At 46.3% G+C, this 27,959-nt stretch overlaps 1 protein-coding gene across 1 annotated transcript; it reads right to left on the minus strand.

Annotated features, from left to right (window-relative positions):
* Positions 1-1,401: 1,401 nt before the first annotated feature.
* Positions 1,402-27,392, minus strand: TMEM64 (transmembrane protein 64). The gene is made up of 3 exons (XM_090040292.1): positions 26,417-27,392; positions 12,083-12,238; positions 1,402-3,921 (listed from the first exon to the last, which is right to left on the minus strand). The coding sequence occupies exons 1-3, from the start codon at positions 27,140-27,142 to the stop codon at positions 3,727-3,729; spliced, it is 1,077 nt and encodes a 358-aa protein (XP_089896418.1). The 5' UTR covers positions 27,143-27,392; the 3' UTR covers positions 1,402-3,726.
* Positions 27,393-27,959: the final 567 nt, after the last annotated feature.

Below are 27,959 nucleotides of genomic sequence, written 5' to 3' on the forward strand. Positions count from 1 at the left end.
AGGCCAAGATACCAGGGAAACTCTTCATATGCTACCCTGCCTCCTGAACCCAAGGTCTTGTTTCTGGCTTGGGAGCCAGCTCTATTACGTGTGATAATTTGGCTGATAAATGGTCTGGCCATGCATGTAGCTGCAGTGCAGCATGTAGGTGGCAAGGAGCACACCCACGCAGCTTGAAGAGCTGCGTGCAGCTGGTAAGTCTGGCGTGGCGGAAGGCAAATGGGGAGGGGGGAAGAGAAAGTCCATGGGAGGGGGAGCAGATCAAGGCCCCCACATTGAGGGAGGAGTGGAGCCGGGACTGAGGCAAGTGTTGCTCAGCTGGGACAGGATGGGCATGGGATGGAGCCACAGCTCATCTGGGGGAAACGGGGAGGTGGGGCAGCTCTTGCCGCTGTGCACCACTCTTGGGTCTTGTGGGTGTTGCTGGTCCGGTGGCTCGACTGGGGCTCACGCACTCATCCGGCGTCTCCTGCTGCCACCCCCAGCACTCATCCAGGGGAGCATATGGGGGGGAGGGGCAGAAGGTGTGTGCCCCTGGATCTGCACAGGGCCAGGGCTGCACCAAGCTCTTCCTGGTGGGGTGAGGCTGGGGGCAGGCAGTGGCAGTGCTGGGAGACGGGGTTGGGGAGGCTGCAGCCACCCCAAAATTCACTGTAGCCCCTTCATCTCCCCTGTCCTAGCACCACCACCACCCAACCTGAGCCCAACCCCACCAGGAAGAGGTTGGTGCAGCCCTGGCCCTGTTCAGATCGGGGTCACCCCCTGCCCCATGCCTTCCCAGACGAGTGGCAGGAGCAGCAGCGAGCACCGCCAGATGAGCGGGCGAGTGCTGGACAAGCCACCAGACCAGCAGCTCCTGCATGATCGGCATACAGCCCTCCCCACGCCCCCTGGATGAGCTGCAGCTCCATCCTAGGCCCACCATGCCCCAGCTGGGTAGTGCTTGCCCCAGCCCCTGCTCCTGCTCCAGCCTCAGCTCCATTCCTCCCTCACTGTGGGGGCCTTAATCTGCGCCTCCCACCCCCCTTCCCTTTCCCTTCCCCACCAGACTTACCAGCTATAAGCAGCCTGGCAGCTTGGAATGCTGCAATCAGAAAAAAATCGAACTGGTATCACCCAATATGCCTCCTTAAAAATCGACTATTGGTACTGGCCCCAAAAATCTCTATCGGTGCAGCCCTATTTAATTCATTTTTTAAAACTAGCATTCCCTTCCTGTGAGCTACTCAACTTCCAGCAATTTCACTCAGGTCATAAATACGCTAGGTTTTCCATCCTCTGAATTTCTAGTACATAAAAGTAACTTTCTTAATGCATCAAAACAGTCAAATGTTGTTTTCCTTTGCAACCACCATCCAACTGTCCTTTGTAGCCACTTGGAAAGTTTACTACATATACTTTCTTTAAAGAAATTGAGTGAATTTATTGTATAAAATTATGATTGGCATGATACAGAAAAAGTTCTTCTTAATGCATATTTCCCCATTAACCTGTACACAGGTATTACAAGTATCAAGCAAAATGCAAAAAACTGTAAGAACTAATTCCATACTACAAAAAGTGTTCACATAGTGAAGTTACTCTGGTTACAAAATGTTATGGAAATAAAAAGCACTTCAAAATACATATTTGGGAAATGTGTCTGAACAATCAATACTAGTTTTAGTTAAGTTAAACAAACAAAGACATCCCCACCTCTCCCCAAATACATCTTTGTTGGTTCAGCCAAAACAGAGCAAAGTTCACATCAGTTCTTTTACTGGGATTATTCACTGAAAAAAAGTTTAGTTAGTAAAGGGATCAACCGTTATCTGATGACAAACTCCACCAAAAAGTAACCCAGTTCTCTCCATTGTCATACCAAAAAGGAACACAATTGTTGGAGGCTGAGATGTGCAAACACACACCTCCACGTACATGCCGACTGTCTCTTTAAAAGAAGTTCTGAACTTCACTATTTCATTTTGCTAGTTCAGCTCCTGAGATCATAAGACCCAAGAAGAGGGGTCTAACAAAGGATGCTTACATATTTAAAGACAGTAATTTGACTTGCAACTACTGAAAAATGGAGAAGGGTTTCAAGTCATATAAATGATACATCCTCACTATAAGACTGTTAAAAAGCTATCAAATCTTTGCTTCCTGACTACTTGGAAGGTTCTTGATTTCTACAGCTAGCACAGGCAAAAAAGCATGGATCCTAAGAACAGCCTTACAAAAAGGAGGTACTGTCATAACCAGTTAGATTCTAACACAAATATTTTTTAAAAGATCATAAATGTTTTTTGCAGTCCAGAACAAAATAATTACAAATATATTTTTGAAATGAACTAATAAACTATTTTTGTGGCAGTTACCACGTAGCTGATTGAGACAGTTGAGGAGTGTTTATATGCATATCTATAGTATGAAACTCACACACACAAATATGCATACAGCGCAAAAGCAATGTACGTACACACACAAGCATTATCTGGTTATTCAGTCCATCTAACACACTGAGGACCAATCCACAGCACTCATAAAAGGACTACTGTCCAATAATTCGAGTACAGTTTTTAGAGTTCCCCTGAGTCCCACAAATGGCGTTGTCCTCTTCCATTATTTTGAGTTTTTTCTTCAAATTTAATTTTTCCTGGTAGTTAAATACACACTAGTTTAAACCTTAAAATGTGAAACTTTAAGGAAAACCAAAAAACATATCAACTGGATTTAGGTTAATTTTTAAAGCTGTTTAAAAAGGAAAAAAAGAAAGGATCTTCACTGCTATAAAAAAAACATGAAGGCCACCTTAGTATAAGACCTATACCGCTCATATCCCAACACTTTTGTTTAAGTGAGAGATTTGACTTTTAGTTGAGTGCCTTATTATGTGAATCATGGAACGTGAAAACATAATCCATTCCTAAAATAAATCTTTAAAAATATTCATAAATAGGATTGCCATGGAACAGCCCTTTTTGTTGCAAATCTGTAAGGGTTGGTAAACCAATACATGAATTCTCCTTCAAGTAGTGCTATTCACCACAATCTATTACATCTTCTACAGTTTCCCTTTCACTTTGCATATTATACAATGTAACTTTAACATGTTATTTAAGAGCACTTCAGTCCCACAATGTAGGATTTAAGCTTGTGTGAATATGTATGACTGGCTCTGCAACATTTCAATGATTTACAAAAATACATTCAACCAAAAATTTATATAGGGTCCTCTTTTTTAAAATAAAAAAATGGGAGGGAAGCCAAATGGTCCCATAATTAGCAAAATAATACACTGTATCATTTCTGGAAATATTTCCAAAGCAAAGCACATTCAAGAGTATTGTATACTGAACTGCATACTTCTTCCTCATTCATCTGTATCAGTAATAAAGTTCTACTGTATATAATTATTCAGGCTTATAAATAGTGCTAAAACAGGAAAAATATTTACCTCTGATTATTTGTCTCAGTTTATAGGAGCAAAACACAAAACAAAACCTAAAGTGCAGCCTACAGGCCATGACAAAAGGTGCAGCCAAATTTGCATTTACATTTTAAGTTACTTAATCTCTTGTTCCTTGCTCAGAATCACCCCCTTGTGCAATTTAAGAACTGGTCAGTTGAGCTGTGCCACAGTACAATCTGTAACCATTTAGAAATGTTTTTAATCTACTTTTTGTCCATAGACATTTCTAGGCAATAGCTTAGGTTCACAAAACCTTACTTTATTAATACTTTAAATCACACAATATTGACCCCATTCCCAGAAAATGCTACTGTCCTCTTGTTGCAGAACGTTGTGGAACCACTGATGTTTGGATGACTGTCTTTAACGAGAGAGGTCTTCATCTCCATTTCACAGGCTACAATTGCTGCATTCAATTCCACTTGAGCTCGGTGAACAACATAAAACATGAGGCCTATGCTTATAACAATCTGTGAACAAAGACAAAATGTTTTTTTCAGTTGAACAGTATATTAAACAAGCAAGATTATAAGCTACTTTAGGGAAAGAATTATTTCGTCTCTTAATCAGTAAACACAGTTATCATTGGATCAATGTTTGGAGGTTAAGGCATTTACTACCAAATTTACTACTAAGCTGCAACCAATCAAATAACCAGGTGGAACTAAGGATTAACAATACTGTAAGTCTAACACCAGTGGTTCTCAACTCATTTGCCATAGTGGGCCACACTTGCAGCTTTCAATGCATCATGTGGGCTGCACCCACACAACTTACTTCCTGTGTATCCATGTCCGAGGGCCTGCAGCAGTGTGCTGATTGGGCCAGCCACATGTAGGCTGAGAACCACTACTCCAGACACTTTCTTCTATCCAATATAATCTTTGGCAAAGAAACAAAACAAAATTTCCCACAGAAATGACATGATTTGGAAAGAGGTATGAAGCATACAACTCTACGGTAGGAATAACATTTTTAAAAAGTCAGTAACATTCTGCTGAGGAAGTTTGATGCACAAACTATTAGAGAAGGATGCTCGACTGAAGATAAGGGCAAAAGAAGACAAGCATTTGTCTTCTATGTCCATCCACTGCAGAAAAATCTCCAGAAACATCAAGCCACTAAAAACTGCCCACACTGCCGAAGCTCCCGCAAGAGAACAGACTGTTTAGGAAGTCCATGGGTAAGAGCAAAGGCACTAACACTATGAAGAACGTGTACAACTTCAGATGTGCTACTGCCATCTGCAGTTCCAAGATGATCTTCATCCCTTGGAAAGCAATGCCAAAGGATTTCAAAGTGATTGTGAGGATCTCAAAGAGTGTATCATTTACATCAAGGATATCAAACACACAGCCCATGGGCCACATCTGGCCTGCGGAGCTTCTCTATCCAGGCTGCCAAGTTACTGCTGGGTTACAAGAAGTTGTGGGGTCAGGGCTGCTGCAGAATTTGGGACTCTTTGACTCTGGAGGCCACAGTTGTCAGCAGTGAGCTAAGTTTGCCGCCAGTGCCCCGGACCGTCACTGCGCTCCTACACACCCTCACTCCCAGGCCTCTTGCTGCCACCATGGCCACACCAGCCGTACCGTGTTCCTTGTTGGATCTGGGTCATAAGGAGCACCCCAATCTTGATATGGCCCAGGACCCCAGATGAGTTTAATCTATATTATTTATCTATATTTATAAATAAAATGTATTTAAATCAATAATTCATAGGGAGCGCAATGCTTTTATAGCAGTCCAGCTGTCTGAATGTTCACAAGGCCTACGGTTACTCCAAGAATGCAAATAAAATTGGTATCTCATGTTGGTAGATGGAGTTCGGAGTTCTGAATTAAGTTAGAGTTGACTTTAGAAATTGTTCTATCAGCTCCTGGACTTCAACACATTTTGGAGGGGTGGGGTTTTTTTTATGTTCACTTTAATACTGTTATTTTTAAAGGGCAATTATGTTCTCAATTTAACAAAGTTATTTGGAATGGCTTGAGAGATGTTTTATACTCCCATAATCCAAAAATTACATCAATACAATTAAAGCTGAATGAATTTTGCTTCCTAAAATATGTCTGCTTTATTTATTATGTGATCTCATAAGGAACCCACTACTGCAGCAGCTATGGTTCTAGCCATAAAAAAACAACACAGCCGTCCATAAAACAACAGCCAAGCTGTTTCTTTAAGTTAACAACAAATGACATTAGAATACTTCAGTGCAAAAATATGGAAAAATATTCCATTTTTTTCCTGTTTAAAACAATTCATTCGTAAGTAAAATCTACACTTAAAAAACTGAGGCGGCAGTAAAGAACTCAAAAATACAGCTTAAAATAAGGGTTGTTTTGCCTCCTAAAAGAGGCACTCTGGAAGAATTAATTACTTAAAACCAATCTGTTTAAAATGCAGCATGCCCCTACAGATAGGCAGCAGGACCACTATTATTAAAATTGAATGGGTTTTTTTTACAGTTTGCTTTTTCAATTTCATTGCTTAGGATAACAGAAGTGTGCACAGAAGTAGCATACGTGGCAATATTTTGGTCCTGGGGAATACACAGAACGTTAAAAGGTGTGGAAACTGTTTCAACCAAGATTTAAAATGGGAAAAAAGCAGAGAAATTTCCTATTGGTCCTCTCTATTTAAAAAATTGAATACAGCCTAAATTTGGGGTCAGATTTGGTCTAAGTTAAGGATCTCCTGCTATGGTATTCATAACAGAGGAAAAACTGCCTACTGAAACAGAACAAAAGCTAGGTAAGCATGTGGCAAACACTGAATCCTAGAACAGCCAGTGTTTAATGAATTGCTGTAGGGTGCAGAGAGAAGTGCAGCTGCCCGCTGTAACTGAGGACGCTCTGCAGGAAGCGCTCTGAGTTACAAGGATCCCCTGGAACAAACAGAAGTTCACTGCTGGTTGGGGGGGGGGGGAAGTGGAATCTAACTCAACCTCCTCTCTGCAAGGCCGTGCTGTTTTCAAAGTGGGATGGGGGAGAGAAAAGGGAGCAAACAAAGCTTGTTCTAGGGGTTCCTCAGCCAGCGCTGGAGGCTGGGGTGGGTGAATTTGAGCCACCTCGGGGGACTCCAATACCCCCTCCCCCAACCAGGGCCTCAAAAAAATCTAGACCAAACTCCCTCCACTCCCTTTCTCCCCTTCCATTCTGAAAACACCTTGACACTAGCAGGCAGCACAGACACAGGTTACAGAAGATGCTCTGTTCTGAAATGTGCTCATGCAATGAGGATTCAGATTTTCACCTGATTGGTCATTTTAGAAGTGGTCTGCAACCATGCACTTGTGTTTAGTCACAGCTATAGAATGCTTTCTGTGGCCAGCTTGAGAGAAAACTGTTACTTCTGTCTGCGCCCATATCAAGAACTTCCCAACAGAGCTAGAAAACAATTTCCACACAGACAAAATATACTTCTAATGCCGGAATTTGGAAAGGACACACAAAACACAGAATATACTCTAACAAATGATAACATTTTCACTTAAGTCTCAACTGAAGGACAGCTCTTCTAGCTTTGCAGTGCCTTGTAGCAGAAAGCAGGATGTGGTTTAATCTTAACTCATAGGCAATGTTTTTTTCTTATTGCCATAACTCATCATGACTGAAAAAAGCAAGAAACTCAAGTTACACAGACTGAGTTCCTTATCCAAAAGAAAGATTTAAAGGTGACTTAATGATAGTACAAATGTAACTTCATAAAGAGATACCAGGTACTACAGGTCTCTTTAATGGAACAGAGAAAGGTAGAATTGTAGCAGCCCTTTTTTATTCCTTTTCTATATCCCTTGCCAGGCTGGAAGCTGAAGCCAAATAAACTCAAATTAGAAAGAACACAGCACAAACTTTTTGTGTTTCAGTGGCCAGTCACTCTCAAGGCTCTTTCAAGCGCTGCTCCCAAGGCTGCCTATTAATTTTACATCAAACAATCACTGAATAAAAGCAGAAACAGTCTTGGGAATAAGGACTGTAACTCAGGGTTTCCATCTTCCACACAAATGCCTTACCTGCTAGGCCTGTTGCACACTATCTTCTTGGCCCTATGCTTCTTACATTTCTTTCTGCCCAGTGCCTTAGCTGCTGCCTCTACACTTGGGGTGCCTATACACCAGCAGCAAAGTTGCTCTGATGCGCTGTAATTACAGCACGTCAGAGCAGGCTCGATTAATCGAGTCTGCTGGAGTGTGGTAACTACCGTGTTCTAGCAGACTCCACTGTCTCATGTATCAGTATCCCTGTGCTGCAAAATGGCAGTAGGGGTGCTTTAACTAAAGCTTGTTCGACAACCTTTAATTAAAGCGCCCTTGCCACCATTTTTCAGCATGGGGATGCTGATACAGGAGACACTCCAGGCACTTTAAATCAGAGTAGCTCTAATTAAAGCCCCTCGTTCTGCTCCACAAATGTTTTCTAAGAAGAGTGAACTATTCTCAGTTCTTTCAAAGGATGCATATACATGCCTACCACCAGAACATGGAGTTAGGCCCCTGCTTAAAGCTGGACAGAAAACAGCTATAGAGTTCTTACAAATTTTCAAGCACTAACTTTATAGTTGGTTGGCTTTTTTATAGCTGGATAGTCACTTTCATTCTGTGATCACCACAGATCCTAGTTTCCTCTGTTTAAAATAAATAAATAAATAAATTTAAAAATCGCAAATTCTGATCAAACCCCACCAAATCCTCATTTTTCCATTATTAAAATAAAATGCATACATCAATCTTAGCTGAACATTATATTTACAATTTTAAAGCAATTTGGAAGCCTGCCAGCGCCTCAATCACTATAATAAAGTAAATTATAAATACCTATAGATTTTTGTTTGATTTTGTGTTTTGTATCATTCAAAAAAAATCAGACCTCCACCCCCCACCCTCCTTGCTCACCAGGACATGGGTCCAGCTGCAACTGTCCCCACCACTGTTCTGTGGTACTAAGCAGCCCTGATAAGCCCTGCCAACCTTTCATAAACCCCTGTAAATAGCACCTAGCACTTAATGCAAGGTCTCAGATCCCACTTTGGGTGTCAAGTATCTAAGAGTTGGGCACTGCAGCACCCAACCCTTAGGCACCTACATCCTTTACTGATTCCAGCACATTGCCCAATAAACTACCCAGGTATAACTCTATTATGCTTTAAGATTTTTTGGCAGAGGGACACTTACTGAATTTTGGCAAGCCATTGAGGGCCACATGACAGGCAGCCAGGAGCAGATAAATATTAATTTTCTCAATTTTTCAGGGACCCCACAGGCCAGACAGAATGGCCTGGCGGGCCGCACCTAGTCCACATTTTGCCCACCCCTGCTTTAAGGGAACAATAAAACAGTCAAAGGGAGTTTGCAAATCCCAAAACACCATTTATCTTGACAAGTTACAAGAAAAGGCCCTGATCCTGCAATCTGTAGTAGGCGGGCATGTGAGCAGGGATCCTTGTGCATACAACAAGTTGCAGGACCAATGCCCAAAACATCTCAGTGTGTGATTTAACAATCACTGATATATTTATTTTTGATCCTTCCCAGCCAGATTATCGTCTGGTAAAATAAACTGTTAAAATTATAATTTCATAACATAGTTTAACAAGATAAACAATAAAATGGAAAAATTTAGCCACTGTATATAAAGTCAGGATAAGATTTTCCCAAATGTATTATTCAAGATTTTTCACCAAATTATGTCTACAGATGTTTAGTGCAGTCTGAATACTCCCAAACTTCTCATAAGCAATGCTGAAAATTCAAGTTATATTGGTTAGTTTTGATCAAATGCACTCTATTTCCTACCTGGAAAAGCTTTTCAATAATCACATTTTATATGATTAAATATTTATGGATAGCATATTCTAAAATTCATTTCAATTTGGCTGTTCCCACAAACACTTCCATCTGTAAGCTAGTCTATTCACCAAAGTCACAGCTAAAAGCAAATCATATTTATTATTTCAGAAACGTTTACAGAAAGGCATGGGGAGTTTCGGGGTGCTGTTTTTTAATGCGTTAGCGTTTAAAAGATTCTGGATTACTCATTAAGCCCAAACAGCCAGGCAAAGTACGGAGCACATGCTTGGGAAAGTGGGGAGCGTTGAAAAACAAACAGACTGTCTCCTCCAGTTAACACATCCCCCGCTTCTCCCTCGTCACCTCCTCCATGCTGTTCCCCTGGGGCACATGGCTCCTTCTGTACCCCTTCCTACTTGCAGCCTCCCCACTGTGCAGATGCACCATCCCAGCTGCACTATGGAAGCTGCCTTCATATACATGAAGAAGCTAGCTGATTTAGCCCTTACCAATTTTAATGGAAAAAAAAAAGGGAAAAAACCCACACAGCCCTAGTCCACTAATGGAGTTTCATTAGTAAAAGGAAAACTATTCAAATAACCTTTTTGCTCTCCCATTTTTCTAGATTTAACCTGTATTTCAAAATACAATACTGTGAATATTCACAAACAAGTTCAAATCACCAAACCTCCTACATTATAAACTCGATATGCAACACACACAAAACATTATGCTTTGTTTAAACAAATGTGTAGCTTGTCTTTTTATATCAGTATTATGATAAAAACTGAGCAGGACAAGCTATTATAGTGCAACTTCATATTTGCAAGCAAACTGTTGCAAGTGCTTTTCTATCTAAAAGAATCAGCTAATCCTGTCAAATGAAGTTTTAATACATACTCTGTCACTGGCATGGAAATATCAATTCACCATACTCTCATTCAGCACTGCTCACCTTCAAGATTTATGGTCAAAAAAGTAATTACATAAACATTTGTTGAAGTAATTTATACTTTTTATGAACTCAGAATTACCGGTAAAAATGCAGCATTTCAACTGGTCACCAATCAAGTTGTGTGTTTCTATAGCAACTACCATTCCAAAGAACTAAACAAATTGGGGGCATGTTATCCGCTCAGAATACTGTAATGTAATCTCTACTAGGCATGTCCACACATGCTATTAGGGGTGCACCAAAAGAGATTTTGGGGACAATATCAATAGCCAATATTTAAGGAGGCTTATTGGCTGATAATGATCTGACTTCCGACATGCAGCTCTTCAGCTTGAAAAGTTGCATCCAGCTGGTAAGTCTGGTGTGGTGGAAGGGGAGGGAAAGGCTCGGGTGGGGGATGGCAGATCAAGGCTCCTGCAGTGAGGGAGGGAACGGAGCTGGGACAGGCGTTGACCAGCTGGGGCGGGAAGGGGCATAGGACAGAACCGCAAGCAGTTCATCCGGGATGGGGGTGTCCCTCTGGATCTGCACATTGTAGGGTAGGCTGCAGCTGCCAACCGAGGCCGGGGCCAGGGCGGGTGCAGGACAGACATGGCTCATCGGGGAGGCAGCAGCTCCCACCACTGTGCATGGCTCATCTGTCAGCTCTCGCCACTGCTCCTGCTGCTCATCCAGGAGGGCATGGGGGGCGTGTGCCCCGCCAGACCTGCCTGGGACAGGAAGAGCCCAGCCCACCCTGTGCAGATGCAGGGGCACACAACAACCCCTCCTCCCCCATGCCTTCCCAGACAAACAGTGGGAGCAGCGCCAGGAGCCACCAGACTAGCACCAGACAAGCCACACACAGCGACAGGAGCCACCCCCCACAACAAGCCGCACGTCCAACCCTGCTTGGTTCCCAGCTCCCAGGGAGAGCAGGGAGCTGGACAGGACCAGGCAAGTTCCCTATCCCTTGTGGCCCCCTGGTGTTGGGGCTGACTGGTAGCAATTCTGCTCCCTGTCACCAGCTACATTTTAAGTTACTGCACAGTATATACTGTGCACTTAAGTTTACTACCTGCATATACAGGTAGTAGCTAACTGCGAAGCAGACTAATTTACTGCACAGTAAATGGTGCGCACGTGTAAACAGTGATGCTTTATAGACATTAGACATTAGGGCTGGAAGGGACCTCAAGAGATCGAGTCCAGCCCAAAAGTTAGTCTACAGCACAGTAAAAAGGTTTCGTATAGCCACAGCCACTGAGCGAGAATGCTGCAGACAGACAGGCGTTCTCAACCTCCAGGATGCTCCAAGGAGCACTGACTATGTCCTTACTGGGTCATTACATAAGCACAGCCTAGCTACAGGCCAACAGCATCCCTATCAGACTCCTCTCTCACCTCCCAACACATCCATTACACTGTAGATTGCAGGAGCTGATGAAGGATAAGCCAGCTTTTCTAGGTCTATGTCCGTACTGCGATAAATCCTAAGTGGAAGGTCCAATGCTTTTGGCCTCTTTTCCCTATTTCTTGCCTCCGAAATCAGAGACACAAAAGGGGCATAACATGGGAAAGAATCTTCAATTGCATAGCACTGCACAGCATTACAAAAAATGTTGGTTCAGTAAAGAGGGAAGAACAATACTTGCCTCTCCTTCCTCCTCCCCCCCATACAAACACATACACGTGCACACAAAATCATCCTGTTGAAATTCTCTTAGAGGTAACTTATTTGACTGGAGAGTAAAGAAGAGCATACCTACAAGCAGACGACAGAATACAGAAAGTTTACAGAGGTAAGTGTTTTCATCCTAGCTTCAGGAAGTTCTATAAAAACTGGCTTTAAGATGAAAGATTATGAAAATAATACACCAAATAGTTAAAAAAAAAAAAAACCACTTACCTGTAAACTAAATATAAAATAACCACTAACACTTTGTTCCGCAATCACATCCTCCATGGTACGTAAGGTAGTACCCAAGTAGGAATTTAGGAGTTGAGTAGGAAGCAGTCCAACTGAAGAAGCCATCAGATAGTTGGGCAATGACAGATCTGTAATCTGAATAAAATGAGGTGTAAAAAGCAATGCACCATTTCAGCATAATTTTTATGTGTAATTAGTATGGTTAACCACCCCCTCAGCTATATAAGCAAAAGCTTACAATTAGTTACATTATACTATTTTGGGTATAAAAGACATCCAGTATGACAAACTTTTAAAATTCCGACTGGTTTGCAGATCAACTAGTTATTCCTTGTTTTATCATATTTCATCTTGTGCTGAGCTGTACGCTTAAGTGGAAATCAAATTAACTAAGGATGCAATTACTTCTCTTCCCCTTCTCCCTTTCTTAGAGGTCAGCAGAAATGGCACTACAATTTATCAGAATCTTGTTCTCAGAAAGAAACTACAGTATCAGATGAAAAAGGCAACAAGGCATGAAGTGAGTTTTGGTATGCACCAGCCTTTGTTTTCTCATTTCAACAATGAACTGAGAAAACATAAACCTTTACTAACAAGTATACCATGTTCAAAATCACAATGAAACAAATTTAGTTAAAATGCATTAAGCGTAGCCACCATATTTCTGTAAAGGAAAAGATAAGAATCATTGTAAATCCCCTGTGAAATACTTTTTTTGTATTACAGTTTTAATTGGGCAAGGAAGCAGCTAAATATTTTTTTAATGTTGATAAGAAACAGGAAAAAAACCCCCACACAAATATTATTTCATCCTCTTTCCTGAATTGATTTGTTGTTTTGAAAAGCTCTAAACAGTGTGCACACTATTTGCAACAGGACAAGGTACACAACATTAGCTAAACTAAGTCAAGCAGGATTTGGGGGTGTTGAGAAATACAGCAGAGGAATGTAAAAGCTAAGAGTTCAAAGGGGAATAAAATGCATTTACGCATGACAACAACAAAGGGAGGGAGTGAGGAGGGAAGAGAGAGAAAGGGTTACAAATAAAAGCAAACTGATCTACAACAGGTACCCAATATTTTCATTTAGGGACAGAGACATGCATCCAGACACCAAATCTTCATTCCATCCTCCTCACCCACACAAAGCAACTCAGCACTAGCAACAGGAGATACTTTTGCATTGCTCCTAGCTTCTGCAATTCAACCCTGATTGAAAGAAAACCACTTTTAAAGGCTGAGAAAACAGTTTAAGATGCTAAGCCCCTTCAGCTGCTACCTCTCTGCAGAAGCTGTCAATAATGGGTGCTAACAGATGGGGGGGGGGTTGACCCCCCCCCCCCCATCCTCTCCCAAACCCACAGCATTTTACCGGAAGAGAAATTGTGTCAGTTTGACCTCACTCCTCAAATTGAATCAGCTATTAGATAAAAGTGCCAAAAGGCCTTGCTGAAGCACACAAGCTATACAGACGTTGGGGAGCCATATCAAACTGATGCAATTCCTCTTCTGCACATGTGCTGCACTCAGTGTGAGGACATGCCAAGCTGAAAGTAAAGTACTGGGGTTTTTTCTCCACATCTGTCAGCACCCCATGATGCCAACTGGTATCAATATTGATATGAAAATGAGTCCTTTTAGAACTAAAATAAGATTTCCAACTCATGTCAAATTAAGTCCCTGAGAATGATACCACTCATTTCACGCTGAGAAAATGTTTCTTCTTCCTGGTTCCTACTAACCAAATGTTTCAAGCTCACAGACTGCAAAATTCAACTGATCTAGTCTGAGAACTCCAACTTAGGAAAACAGACTAATTAAATTCAAATCAGGTTAGTGCACAAGGATACTGAAGTCCACATGACCTAGTATTTCTTTCATAGATTTCATAGACATCAGGGCTGGAAGGGACCTCGGGAGATCATCGAGTCCAGCCCCCTGCCCGAAGGGCAGGAAGTCAGCTGGGGTCATAGGATCCCAGCAAGATAAGCATCCAATTTACTCTTGAAGGTGTTCAATGTAGGTGCTTGAACCACCTCCGCTGGCAGACTGTTCCAGACCTTGGGGGCTTGGACAGTAAAGAAATTCTTCCTTATGTCCAGCCTGAAACGCTCTTGCAGGAGTTTGTGACCGTTCGACCTCGTCATCCCTTGGGGCGCTCTGGTGAACAAACGTTCCCCCAGATCCTGGTGGTCACCCCTGATAAACTTATAGGTGGCCATCAGATCACCCCAGAGCCTGCGCTTTTCCAGGCTAAAGAGCCCCATGGCTCTCAGCCTGTCATCGTAAGATCTGTTTTCCTGACCTCTGATCACACACATGGCTCTCCTCTGCACTCTCTCAAGCTTCTCCACATCCTTTTTGAATTGTGGAGCCCAAAACTGGACGCAGTACTCCAGCTGCGGCCTCACCAAGGCCGAGTACAAGGGGAGAATGACGTCCCGGGATTTGCTCGAGAAGCATCTATGGATGCACGCCAGCATTTTGGTCGCTTTACTAGCCGCAGCATCGCATTGCAGGCTCATGTTCATCTTGTGGTCAATGATGACCCCCAAGTCTCTTTCTTCTGTAGTGCTACCCAACGTAGCACTGCCGAGCCTATAAGGGTGCTGCAGGTTTTTCCTCCCAAGGTGGAGAACCTTGCATTTATCGGTGTTAAACACCATGAGGTTCTCATCCGCCCATTTGCTGAGCTTGTCCAGGTCAGCCTGGATCACCCGCCTATCTTCTCGCGTGGATGCTTTGCCCCAAAGTTTGGTGTCATCAGCGAACTTGGCCAGTCCACTCCTGACTCCAATGTCCACATCGTTAATGAAGATGTTGAACAGTATGGGTCCCAGGACAGAGCCTTGAGGGACCCCACTGGTCACAGGGCACCATGATGAGTGACTGCCATCAATCACAACCCTCTGGGTCCGACCACGAAGCCAATTTCCCAGCCAGCGGATAGTGGTGGAGCCAAGGCCACAACCGGCCAGTTTGGCCAAGAGGTGATCATGGGATACCAGATCAAAAGCTTTTTTGAAGTCAAGATATATGACATCAATCTCTTCTCCCTTGTCCAGGTGATAGGTCACCTGGTCATAGAAGGAAATGAGATTGGTCAAACAAGACCTACCCGCAACAAACCCGTGCTGGCTGTCCCTTAGAATGTTAGCCTGGGCCAGTCCCTCAAGGATGGCCTCCTTAATACACTTTTCTAAGATCTTCCCCAGGATAGAAGTCAGGCTAATGGGCCTGTAGTTAGCTGGATCCACTCTCCTCCCTTTCTTGAAGATCGGCACCACATTGGCCTTCTTCCAGTCTTCGGGCACTACACCAGAGCGCCAGGAGTTTTCAAAGACCCGTGCCAGGGGCTGGGCTATGACGCTCGCCAGCTCCTTGAGTACCCTGGGGTGCAGGTTGTCAGGGCCAGCTGACTTGAAGGTATCCAGCTTCTCAAGGTGTTCCTTCATGAGGTCAGCATTGACGGAGGGTAGGGGATCCCCCTCACCCAGATTTCCCTGTCCCATAGCAGGCATGGGCATCCCATGTGACTGATGAAAGACTGACGCAAAGTACCTATTTAATAGGTTGGCTTTTTCCTGGGCATCAGTTGTCAGTTGCCCCATCTGGTTTAGCAGGGGTCCAACATTGCCCTTGCTTTTCCTCTGGCTCCCCACATATCTGAAAAAGGACTTTTTGTTGTCCTTGATGCCTGAAGCTAGCTGGAGTTCAGTTGCAGTCTTGGCTTTCCTAGTTTGCTCCCTGCAGGACCGGACCAGCGCGGAGTAATCCTCCTTGGAGGTGAATCCCGTCCTCCATCCTTTGTAGGCTTTCCTTTTTAGCCACAGTAGGTCCGCTAGGTCTCTGGAGAGCCAGGGGGCTGCTGTGCCTTCTTGCTGCCTTTCCTCCGTGTTGGAATAGATTTAGCTCGTGCAATGAGGATCACTTCCCTGAGAAGCAACCACTCTTCTTGAACTCCCATCTCCCTGGGGTCATGGTCCCTGAGGGCCTGACCGACTAGCCTCTTGAGCTTGTCAAAGTCGGCTTTTCTGACGTCAAGGACTTCTGTGTTGCTGACTGACTTGCCAGCTTTATGGCGGATGGTGAAGGTGATCAGCTCATGGTTGCTGTCACATACTTCCCATAAATCACTAGGTCGCCAATTAGGTCGTCCCCCATAGCCAGTACCAGGTCAAGCAGCGCTTTGCCTCTCGTTGGCCCATAGACTTCTTGAGTCAGGTAGAGGTCATCCACGCACCAGAGAAAGCTTTGCGCCTGCTCAGGTTTAGCTGAGTGATCTTCCCACGAGATGTCCGGGTAATTGAAGTCACCCATGACAACCAAGGTCCTGGAGCAAGCGGCCTCAGTCAGTTTCCGGGCGAACTCCTGGTCAAGCTCGGGACTTTGAGTGGGAGGTCTGTAGTAGACTCCCACCGTTGTGTCCCCTGTGCCGAATTGCCCACGAATTTTTTACCCAGAGGGTCTCTAGCTGTCCATGCCAGTCGCCAACATCAGCTTGCAGGGACATGTAGCTTTCCTTCACATAGAGAGCTACACCCCCGCCCCTTTTGTCAACACGATCCCTCCTGTATAGGGTATAGCCCTCTATACCCATGGTCCAGTCATGGGTGGAGTCCCACCAGGTCTCCGTTATCCCAGTGACATCATATTTCTTTGCACTGAGCAGGAGGATGAGCTCGTCCTGCTTGTTGCCCAGGTTCCTGGCATTAGTGTACAGGCAGGCAAGTGTCCCCTTGGGGGCTCTTGCCTTGCCCACAGATTGTGCCAGGGCTGGGGCAGGGGTGGGCTCCCTTAAGTGCCCCCTTAAGTGCCTTGGTCCGCTGGCTTTGCAAGGGTTGCTCAGCGGGCCAGCAGTGGCAGTAGTCCCCCCATCCCCCAGCGGGCTTCGTTTAAAGCCCGGTGGAGCAGGTCAGCCAGCCTGGCTGAGAAGAGCCTCCTCCCCAGGGAAGAGAGGTGGAGGCCATCTCTTCCCAGCAGCTCGCTGCCTCTCTCGCCAAAGAGCGGGCTGTGGTCATGGAAGCCAAAGCCTTCCCGATGACACCAGCACCGCAGTTTTTGGTTCACCGCGTGGATCCTCCTCAGCCCATAGCCCGAGACTGGGAGGATCGACGAAAACACCACCTGAGCTCCCAGACCCCTAAGCCCCACTCCCAACTCCCTGTAGCACCTCATGACCTGGCTGGGGGTGCTCCGAGCCCTGTCATTGGTGCCCACATGAATCAGGAGCATGGGGTAGTGGTCTGTAGGCCGGAGGAGCTGCGGGATCCTCTCCGCAATGTCTCGGATGCGGGCCCCTGGGAAGCAGCAGCAGACTTCCCGGGCTAAGGGGTCAGGGCGGCAGATTGCCCCCTCAGTGCCCCGCAGGATGGAGTCTCCCACAACAAACACCTTACGCTTTGTCCTGGGGAGAGCGGGGCCAGTAGCTGCGGTGGAGCCTGGGTTGCCTGCGGGAGCTGGCAACTGCGTGGGCTCTGCTGGGGCTGCAAGAAGTGCGAACCTGTTGCTAAGCTCCGGCGGGGCAGGGGCCTTGGTGCGGCGGGCCTCGAGGCCCTTGACCACCTTGGTCCATGCCCCTGACTGGGCAGAGCGGGAGGTCCCAGAGTCCTCCTTAGTCGCGGAGGGAGACGGAGCTCTCCCCTGCGGCTCCCGGGGGAGAAGGGCCTGGCAGTAGGAGTTGATCTCCTGCTCGCAGTCCCTGATGGCACGCAGTCTCTGGACTGTGGCCTGGAGCTCCTCCAGCTGGCGCGCCAGAGACCCCAGTAGGGAGCAGACCCCGCTAGGGGAGGTGGCCATGCTCCCGGGCCCCAGAGCCTGAAAAAGGGACAGGCAGCCCCCGCAGCCAAGAGCCAGGGGCTCCGACTGTGTGGAGCCCGGAACCATGGGCTCCGTCTGGGTGGCCGTCTCTGAGGTGCCCAGTGGAGGGGCCGCAGAGCCCAAGGGGACCCGAGGGGTGCAGCGCATGCCCATCCATGTCATGCCTCTGGTAGGCTGGCTATGGCTGGGGCTGGCTATGGCTGGGGAGGGGTCGCAGGCAGGGTCTCGTCTCCTCCCACGCCCTCCCCTGTGCGAACTCCCTTCCAGCCCTAATGTCTATGAAATCCATGAAACTCTGTGCTAACTCGAGCGCCTGTTTACGCAGCCTGGTCGCGGGGCTCCCTGGGGGGCTGGGCCAAGTAGGGGCCTGGGCAGGGGCTTGACCCGGCCCGGCACCAGGCAGCGGCCTCCTCCGAGCAAGCGAGGAGTTAACCCCTTTCCACCACGAGCCCGCTCACCTCCGGCTGTGCTGGGGGTCGGCAGGGGGCTCGGCGGCTGCTGAGGGGGTGTCTGGGGGCCTTCGGGGGAGCGGGGGCGCAGCGGGCTTCACCCGCGCATCTCTCACCACTCCAGAGCCTACCTGAGTGTGTTTTTTTTTTTCCCCCCCCCCGTTTGGCGGGCCCTTTTAAACTACGTGCATGCGCAGTGGGCCTGCCATCGGGGAACACTGGCTTCTCAGGCCGGGGGGCCCAGCCCGGGATTTGCTGAACAGTAAAAGGTGGCAAGAAAGGAAGTGAACTAAAAATGTAAGTCCTCCTAGATGTCATCAATCACAATATATTACATAATGTTCAATATAAGGGTTACTAAAAAAAATTAAAAAGACAAAACAAAAACATCTTAGGGCCCATTAACAAACATTTTTAACAAATACTTGTTGGGTCAAAGTGTCATTGTCTAGTACAGTATATTATGAAAATGCTGTTATTGGTTGAAATGGATCTAGCAATTGATGGATCTAGCAGATTGAACACACAACTAAGCTAGACTGAACTAACAAAAAGCCTTTGAGTTTCCTATACAGTCTTTAAAATGGAAGTTTAAAAGCAAGCTGTCAGCTGTTCCTAAATAATTTCTCCAAATTTCCAACTAGAACAAGAAAACACCTTCTAGAACTAGTTAAGTACAGTTCCCAGTGTTGAACTTCTGCAAGGAAATACTTGAACATGGCAGAGTCTTTAACAAAATAAAAGACAAAGGCCCCCCCAAAAATCAGCAGCAGGTTTAGGCATTTTGTTACCCATACCTAAAATAAGCGATTATTACTATGGGAGTGCACCACTAAAGGCAGTATAATCATTTTAAGCATAATAGGATTAAATAATTTAATATAAAAACATATTTTTGAAAGTCAAAAAGCATGCCAGATTCACGTATCTTAACACAAAATATTAATGGAGGGGTTTTGGTTGGGGAGGGGGGGGTTGGAGGCGAGGGGAGAGGGTAGAGAGAGGACGGGGCAGGGAGGAGCTGTCGGAGATTGAGAAGAGATTAAGACTATGATTTTCTTTAGTTTTTCTCCTAAAAGATGTCATCTGCATCCCAACTGGAAGATGACATCATTCAGTGGAAGACTTGTAAACTAATTTGATAAGTTGGTTCTAAACTTCATGCTGCAAGTTTTTCTTCCTGTAGATTGAAGTATGTACCAGCAACATGAGAAATATATTTTCTGTGTGGAAGTCTGACTAACAATTTTACTGAAAAGTATATTAATGATCAGCCTAGAGCTACATTTCTGACAGATGACTAATTTTTTTCCTCTTTTGTGATTTCGTAGGAATCTAGGCCACAGCAGAAGTATGCACAGCAGAGACCTTCTTTATTGCCAAAGGGATGTATCAAGTGTTATTATGATCTATAAAATAAAAAAAGCAGGTATGGGATTTGCTAAATAGGGCATTGTCATTAAATCTAGTGGAACTGGGAAACACATTGCAAAGATTAATTTAATACCTCTGGGTATTTCTCTGTCGGTGAACAGAAAATAAATCAGTTTAGTTGCAAATATCCACTTTTATTTCCTGATCCAGAAACAGTAGGGGACATGAGGAACTCAGAGACCATTCCCAAAGGAAGAGCCAGTAAGTTCAGAACTGGCCTGAGAGTCCTGCATCTCATTAAACTCCAGGCCAAGAAACTAGTAAACAGAAAAATGATGCAGCCAGTGTTCCTTTAGGTCATGATTTGTGGGGTTGGGTCTATGCCGATGAAGGCTGTAGCTGGTGTTCCTAGCTTGGAAAGAAATAGGAAGTAAAGGCTATGTTTGGTTTTCTCTGGTAAACACTGGCAGTCAAAATCTTTTCTTAGGGCATCAGCAATTCTTAAGAAACCTTGCAAAGGACACAAGTCTTTCAATTTGTCTAGAGCCTGGTCTGTTCTGAAACCAAATAGTACTCAACCCTCAAACAACAAGTTTTCTATCAGGGGTTTTATTTCTGGAAGATGTGCAAATGCAGGTAACCACAAGTTGCATCACTGATTCCTTTGGGATGCTACAGCTCAAGATATTATATCAGAAGCAGAAGATGCTCTCAGCCTGTGATTTAGAACTTAAGTAACATACGGTGGCAAAAAGTTAGGTAGATGTGTAGCACTGATGGAGGAGACCTAGCCTGATTTATTATTTGCATATTAAATATGACTGACACCTTTAGATGGTTTCATCGATGCCAAGATTTAACTAGGCTTTTTGCTGTTTTGGGGATCAGCTTCATGGATTCATGTGTTTGACTTTAGAAGGTTCAATCCCTAAATTCTCCCCTAACACATTGGCCTCTGAAGCAGGAAGCTGTTGCACAAGAGACTCAACTCTTGAACCCTTCTTTCATTGTCCCTGGTTCTGACAGCAGAACCAAGTACCTGTAGTATGGCACTGAGATCTTTGGTCAAATAAAAGATCCTTCTGCCTTCCATTTCTCCCCACTCTCCTACCACACATACATAAACATGCTAATGCCTAGGCTAAGAAAATAGCAACACTAGAAATGGTTGAAGGATCCTAAGGCCCCTGTGCACCTGCCTCCATGGCTAGAAAGAACCAAGATGGTCATCATGCCACACTTCTTTTACAGCTCCTCCTTCTGATTGTGGAGGGCTGCAAGGGGAGCGCAAGAGTACATGCACAGCTGCAAGAAGGTTCCACTGGTTCATGCTGGACCCAGCTCACCCCCCAAGAACAGGAATGTGTCGAGGTCACTACAAAGATTTTTGTTTTCTTCTGTACCAGCCCTTTAGAGAAGCAACTGGCCTTTCAAATGGGAGCCAGTACAGTCCTCTCAGGCTTAAACCAAACAAATCCAGGGCTTTTCTTACTGCTTAGCGTTCTCCAAGCAGTAACACAGTGACTTTAACAAGACTCTGGGTTAGAATCATTGTTGTTCTGGTGGCTACTGGTGAGAAACCTGACAGAAGCCATGTCAAAGGAGAGGAGATAGGATCTTCAGACAATCTGTGTAGTAGGTATCTGATAACATACATGATAGGTAAGCTCCAGGAATAGCACAATGATAGGAATCCCAGCACCCTACCACGCTCCAAGAGGCAGAGGGATATGAAAAGAAGTGTTGGGCTTTTCATTCAGAGTTAATTTCTTATTCTTTTATATCAACTTCTATTTTACCAGTTTGGTAGATTTTTATATACAGGTTTCCCTTGATTTATCCAGCACATGCATTCCTGGAGAACACCACATAAATCAAATCCACATAAAGTGAACCCACTTTATAATGTAAGAGATAGGGATAGGTTCTTGTGTCAGCGGCTCCTGGGGCTGCTCCAGCACAGGCTGGGGTGAGTACGAGCAAGCAGAGCCCCGGACAGTGCAGGGCGCGGCACTCACCCCAGCCCCAGCAGCCCCCGCCAGCTGCTTGCAGCCACTGGGCTGCACTCTGCCGCCAACCCCCCAGGTCTCTGCCTGTCTCCACTAACCCCAGCTCCTGCTGCACTGCTCCAGGAGCAGGCAATGCTAGTTCCCTGTAGCTGCTGGATTGCGCCATGCCCTGGCACTGCCAGCTCCCAGTGCTGCTGCAGCCGGGGCTAAGGTAAGTGCTGTGCCCTGCACCTCCCAGGGCTCTGCTTGTCCGCGCATATCCAGCACGTGGAGCACCAGCTCCAGCTTCACCCCACAGCTGCAGCCTACTCCACACTGCGCAGATCTGGGGGCCTTTGGTGAGGTGTAAGGGGTGCACATGCACCCCCTGAAAGCACCAGCTGCAAAACAAGAACTGCACCTACGGCTTCGCTGCTGGAGCTCCCCTGCCCCTCCCCCTCTCAGTGATCTGCTGCCCCCTCAGATTTGGGAGGCACCATGGCCCATGCTGGGGGCACACGTCCCCTGCCCCTGCCCTCCTGCGGTAGCAGCTGCTACCATTCTATAAGCCATGCCCCAGCTGGGCAGTGCCTGCCTCTGCCCCCTCCCTCACCGCAGGGGGCATTGATCTATCCCTCTACACCCCTTCCCTCCCTCCCTCCCTCCTCCCCTTCTACCACACCAGACTTACCACCCGATGGCAGCTGCATCATATATCAGATCAGTATCGGCCGATTTGCCTCCTTAAATATCGGCTATCAGTATCAGCCCCCGAAATCTCTATCAGTGAAGCCCTATTAGTCATGTACATAGAAACCGAAAAGGGGCAAGGATATATAAGAGTTTCTTATGAACACTCATGCTTCTATTCAATCGACTGTTTCTCACTTAGTCTCTTTATATGAATATGGCTTTTGCAAGCCATCCCATAAGCAGGAAGCTTTCAGCACACACTAAAAACATAAGCTGACATAGGATACTTGAAATCTTCCAACTAAGGATGTCAAGTTCAAAGTCAGTTCTCACAGAAATTACAGGATTGCCCCAAAGTAAAATACAGGCTTTACTCTGTAGCTTTTTGTATGCAGTCTCGCGCAGGCACGTGCATGCGTGTGTGTGTGTGAGAGAGAGAGAGTATACACACAGAGCAACAGAATTGCATTTAATCAGAAAAAGAGCTATAAAGTTTCTGACTTGTGTTACATTTTAACTTTTTCAACCATGCTGTTGTAGCTTGTATTTAATTTTATTGATGAAAACCTCTCCCTGTATTGTGTTTGTCAGCATGTCTTGCCCACAAGTATAATCAAATAAAGACAACTGCATTTATTTCATCAAAGTCCAAAGTAGAGATGTACGACTATACAGATAACTCGACACACGTGATCAACTGATGCTTATTTGTTGTTTCTAAACTAATTTCTTTCAGTATCATCACAGGTTATTGTCACTAAGACTCAGGACAAGTTAGCAACACAGAAGGCCAATTTAGGACATTACTTTAAAACGCAATGTCCTGCATTTTGTCTCAAGTTGGCATAGCAGAATGATGAGCAGCTGTCAAGCCATGTTTTCTTCCAATTCCGACCTGTCCCTTTTAAAAGGGTCTCACGTAGGAGTCACTTCTGCTTGCTATGGACTCTCCATATGATGTGTAAATGAACAGCTGGTGTTTCCCAGACTCTATTCGTTACCTTGTACATACAAGAAAACTAGCTCCCAAACATTATAATAAAAATAATTTTGAAATGGTTCAGCTAACCATAATTATGTTCATAACATGCAAGTAGCAAAATGTACCTAAAAAGAAGGAATACTGCTGTTTCTTTTAATTGTTACAGGCTCTTTTGGGACACGGTCTGCATTTTCAGGCTAAAAAGCACCAGGCATACCTTTATTTCCTTATGTACAATAGTTCCATAAGTATTCTGGGTTGGTACTAGGACTTCTTGAAGTTACGGTGTATCAAATTGCGTATGCCTTTGTTAGACCACAAAAATAGCATTCAACTACACCTTTAATAATAATTTTAATGAGTCTAATCACAGTAGAAATGTTTGCTTAAAATGTTTGAAGGATCAGGGCTTTAGGAGAAAAGAAAATGGGTTTAACTTGTACACTTCCATGCGATTCAACAGAGCAAACTAACTAATTTCTAGACCACTGATTCTCAACCAGGGTGTTGAGAGATAATTTTGAGGGTGCCATAGGATGCTGGACAGCATTAGCACCATTGGGTATTTATACACATACAATTGTCTGCTCCAATGCGCCCGAGACCTGGCACGTCAGACCAGACTTGATTAATCAAGTCTGCTCTGCATGCGAACCGACGCGCCTGGCACTGCGTTGCATGCCTTTGTATAAATGGCGAAATGTGCGTCAGCGCTAAGAAAATGGTGGTGGTGCGCTTTTGAACTAAAACACATCAAATGTGCTTTAGTTCAAAAGTGCACCACCTCCATATTCTCAGCGCTGACACACATTTCATCATGCAAGGCACATGACGTAGTGCCAGGCACTTTTAAAAGTGCCCAGTGCTGCGACACAAATGTGTACAAATGCCCATTATGTCTGCTAACACCTACATATGATGCACAAGATAAACCCAGAGATTCCAAACAGGAATCCACATCATCAAAACTATTCTGACTGGCTGTGGTTTTCCTGAGCAACCTGCAACAAAAGAATCACTCTATTATTTTTCCATAGTCAAAAAAATGAGTGAAAGCTATGAGATGGCATTTTCCAAAGGGTGCCTCGAGGCTAACAAGGTTGAGAACCACAGTTCTAAATTCCCTTTCATAAACAAACTAAAACCATTTTGAACCGTAAGAAAAATTTCTGACCTGCAGATTCAACTGAGTTAAATGCATGACCAAAATTGGATACTATAGATAGAATGACCTCAGGAGAAAGAATGAGTACAGAATTGAGTCTAATAGTCTAATAACTTGAAGTGTTCTATGAAAGAGCAAGCAAACACTCATTAAAAAGAAACTTCTTAGGTTTTGTTTTTTTTTAATTAATTATGATTATTATATGCAAGATTATTAATTTTAGGAAACCATTCCTTCTGAACTGTGCCCGCTTTCCTATACTTCTAAAAGTACAAAGAGAAACCAACTTGAAAGCTAGCCCATTTCCAGAAGGGAATCTACACTAGAGCAATTCCAACTATGACAGAAGTTCCGGATTTCCTTTCTTGCCAATTTGCAGAGATTTAAAATGTTCATATACCTATGTTTTGTAGGGACAGTTGTCAATAATAATAAAAATACAAATGGAAGACAACTAATCTGTTATGTACAACAGACTGAATTCAATCAACAGAAAAAAAAATCTGTTTTTCCTCTTATCTCTTTCTATCCTGGTAATCGCATAGATTACCACAACTAATCACTGTGTGTGATTCAACAGAGCACCATACACAGGTTTAAAACACAAAAATTAAAAAAAAACAAAACCACTCATTATTTGGATTAAATGCCCCTCTAAATGCCAAAGGAAATGTCAATCCTCCTTCTGAATCTGTTTTAACACAACTGTCTCCAGACCTGAAGTGTTTAAGACTCATTTACTCTGAATACTTTTTTTTTTTTTTTAAAGAGTTGCTGTAAAACCTTTCCACCCCTCTGCAGAGGTTCTTCTGTACAGAAAGCATCTTGAGATTCTTTTAAACAGCACATCTATTCAAAAGTATGAGCATCTTCTTAATGTCTAAGATGCAAAATAATTCCCAAAACTCCCACTTCACAAAGTGTCCCCAGAGCCTTAAATCCCCACACAGTTTTAGACTTTGCCTGAAAGAGCAGGGGATAGGAGAAGTAAAACACCAAACCTTTTTTCTGGAAGACGAACTTTCACTGGGGGAGTATTTGTTAGCATACTCTCCACCTAGCCATCAATATCTGTCCAAAACTAACCCCACTATCATTGCTTAAAACACCACTACATGATTACTGCAACTGGAAAACTGGTGGGGGAGAGGAGGAGAGGGAAGAATAATTAACTTTCATACACTGACTTAGATGCATATCACAGCAGTCCTGGGTGTCCAGTTCCCTTGCCCTACCTGTGAAGTCAGCAAAGCCCAGACCTGGCAGTCAGTTCTGCACAGGGTCTACCAAAGTCAACAGGGTGCTGCAGGGTCCGCAATCTACCTGCCTGAGCCTCACTGCAGGGTTTGGCTCTGCTCCTGCCATCACATCTGTGCACACAGCCCCTCAGTGGGCACTTGCTTCAGTTTCAAACGGGGCTTGTCTTCCCAAAGCAACAAGTGAGAGAAACTGTTTCAACAGGACAGAGGCAAGACTGCAAGGCCAGAGCATCGGGAGGAGCTGGGTCTGTGCTGGCTGTTTGATGCAGAAATCAATTAAACAAAGATAGTGATGGGCTTCCCCGCACAACAGGAAAGTGGGAGACAGCTGTGGCTCCCATGGCTGGTCTCCCCAGGCTCCAGGGAAGTGGGTGACACATCTTTGGCTCCCGTAGCGGGTCTCCCCGGGTGCCAGGAAATGGGCGACACGACACCGGCCCTCGGGGTGGGTCTCCCCAGGCGCCAGGGAAGTGGGCTGACTCTGGCCCCCATGACGCACTTCCCCAGGAGCCCAGGAAGCGGGCAGCGCGACCGCGACCCCCCTGCGGGCTCTGCCCCCCACGGGCCCGGCGCGGGGCACTCACCGAGAAGACGGCGTTCTGCAGCCCGAAAGGGATGGGCGTGAGCCTGGCCAGGGCCACCACCTTGAGCCCGCTGCCTCCCTCCACCACGCGGATGACGGCGCCGAGCCGCTCGCTGCCCTGGATGCGCGCCTGCACCCAGCGGGCCAGCAGCCACTTGCAGGCCACGTGGGCCACGCAGGTGCCCACCAGCACGCCCAGCACCATAAGGCCCATGCCCAGCACGAAGCCGTACAGGTAGCCGGCCGCCACGTTGAGCAGGATGTAGCCCCAGCCGCACGGGAAGGAGACAAGGATGAAGCCCAGGGTGAAGAGCAGCGCGCCGGCCAGGCCGTCCAGGCTCTCAGCCCACAGCAGCAGGTCCCGCAGCGACTGGCGCAGCAGGGCCAGCGAGGCGAAGCCCAGCGCCGCCAGCACGCAGGCGCTCACGCAGCTCTTGCACCAGCAGGTGCCCAGCAGGCAGCACGAGCAGCGCCACGTCCTGGCCCCGGGCCCGTCGCCGCCCGCCTCGGGCAGCGCGCACAGCAGCAGCTCGCCGGGCGGCAGCGCCTGCGGCTCCGGCCCTGGCCCCGGCCCCAGCCCCAGCGTCGCCGCCGTCTCCCCCCCGCCGCCGCCGGGCCGCGGCAGCCAGCGGCCCGGGTCCTGCCGCGCGCCCTGCGCCGCCGCCGCCGCCGCCTGCCTCGCGGCCCGGGACAGCAGCTGCAGCGCGGCGGCGCCCGCGCTCCACATCGCGCTCAGCGCCGCGCCATGCCCGGCCGCCGGGGGCTGCGGCGCTGCGCGGTTGCGCGGCGGCCTCGGGCTCGCGGCGCCGGCGGCCCTGGCGGGCGGCTGCGCGGCTCCATGGCGCTGCCGATGTGGCACACCCGGCGCCGGAGGGGGAGGGGGAGGGGCGGGTCCGCGGCCTCCCCGCCGCAGCTCGGGGGCACCTCCGCCGTCCCGCCCTGCTCCTGCTTCCCGCGCCGGGCGGGGCTCCGACCGCAGCCCGCCCGCCCCGCCCCGCCCCGCAACCCTTGGGGTGGGCGCGGACCGGCTTCGCCACATACACCGCGGCTTTCAGCCAGGACCCCTCCCCCCAGTAAAAGCCGCCTGCCCCGCGGCGGCTTGCCGAGTTCTTGCGCGCAGAGGAATTCTCTGGTGTTTTTTCTCTGTGCAAAACCAAGTTTATTTCCTACCTATGGAGACTTTTTACCATCTTGAACTTTCCCTGATCCTGATGAAAAGCTTGCAGGAAAAGATACATACATTTTTTTTAGTTTCTCAGTTGGTCTAATAAAAGGTGTCGTTTTATTAAAGGTAAAAGGTTTTAATACAAAGGTATCAAGTTCTAGATGTTGGCATTGCTTTTGGTCTCAGACCACCATGGCTACCACAATACGTTCCTGATATTTTTCTGCAGTCAAAAAGAACCAACCCAACAAGTGATAGCTGACATTTTCCACTAGGTGCCTCAGAGCCCCCAGTCTCAAACAGGTGTCCACTGCTGAAGCCACAGAGCCCTTGGCGCTCGCGGCCAGCTCTTAGCCCTAAGGGCCCCAGGTTATGGACC

The sequence above is a fragment of the Crocodylus siamensis genome, chromosome 3 (genome assembly GCF_052110815.1).
Source record: "Crocodylus siamensis isolate JL-2025a chromosome 3, ASM5211081v1, whole genome shotgun sequence".
NCBI lineage: Eukaryota > Metazoa > Chordata > Crocodylia > Crocodylidae > Crocodylus > Crocodylus siamensis.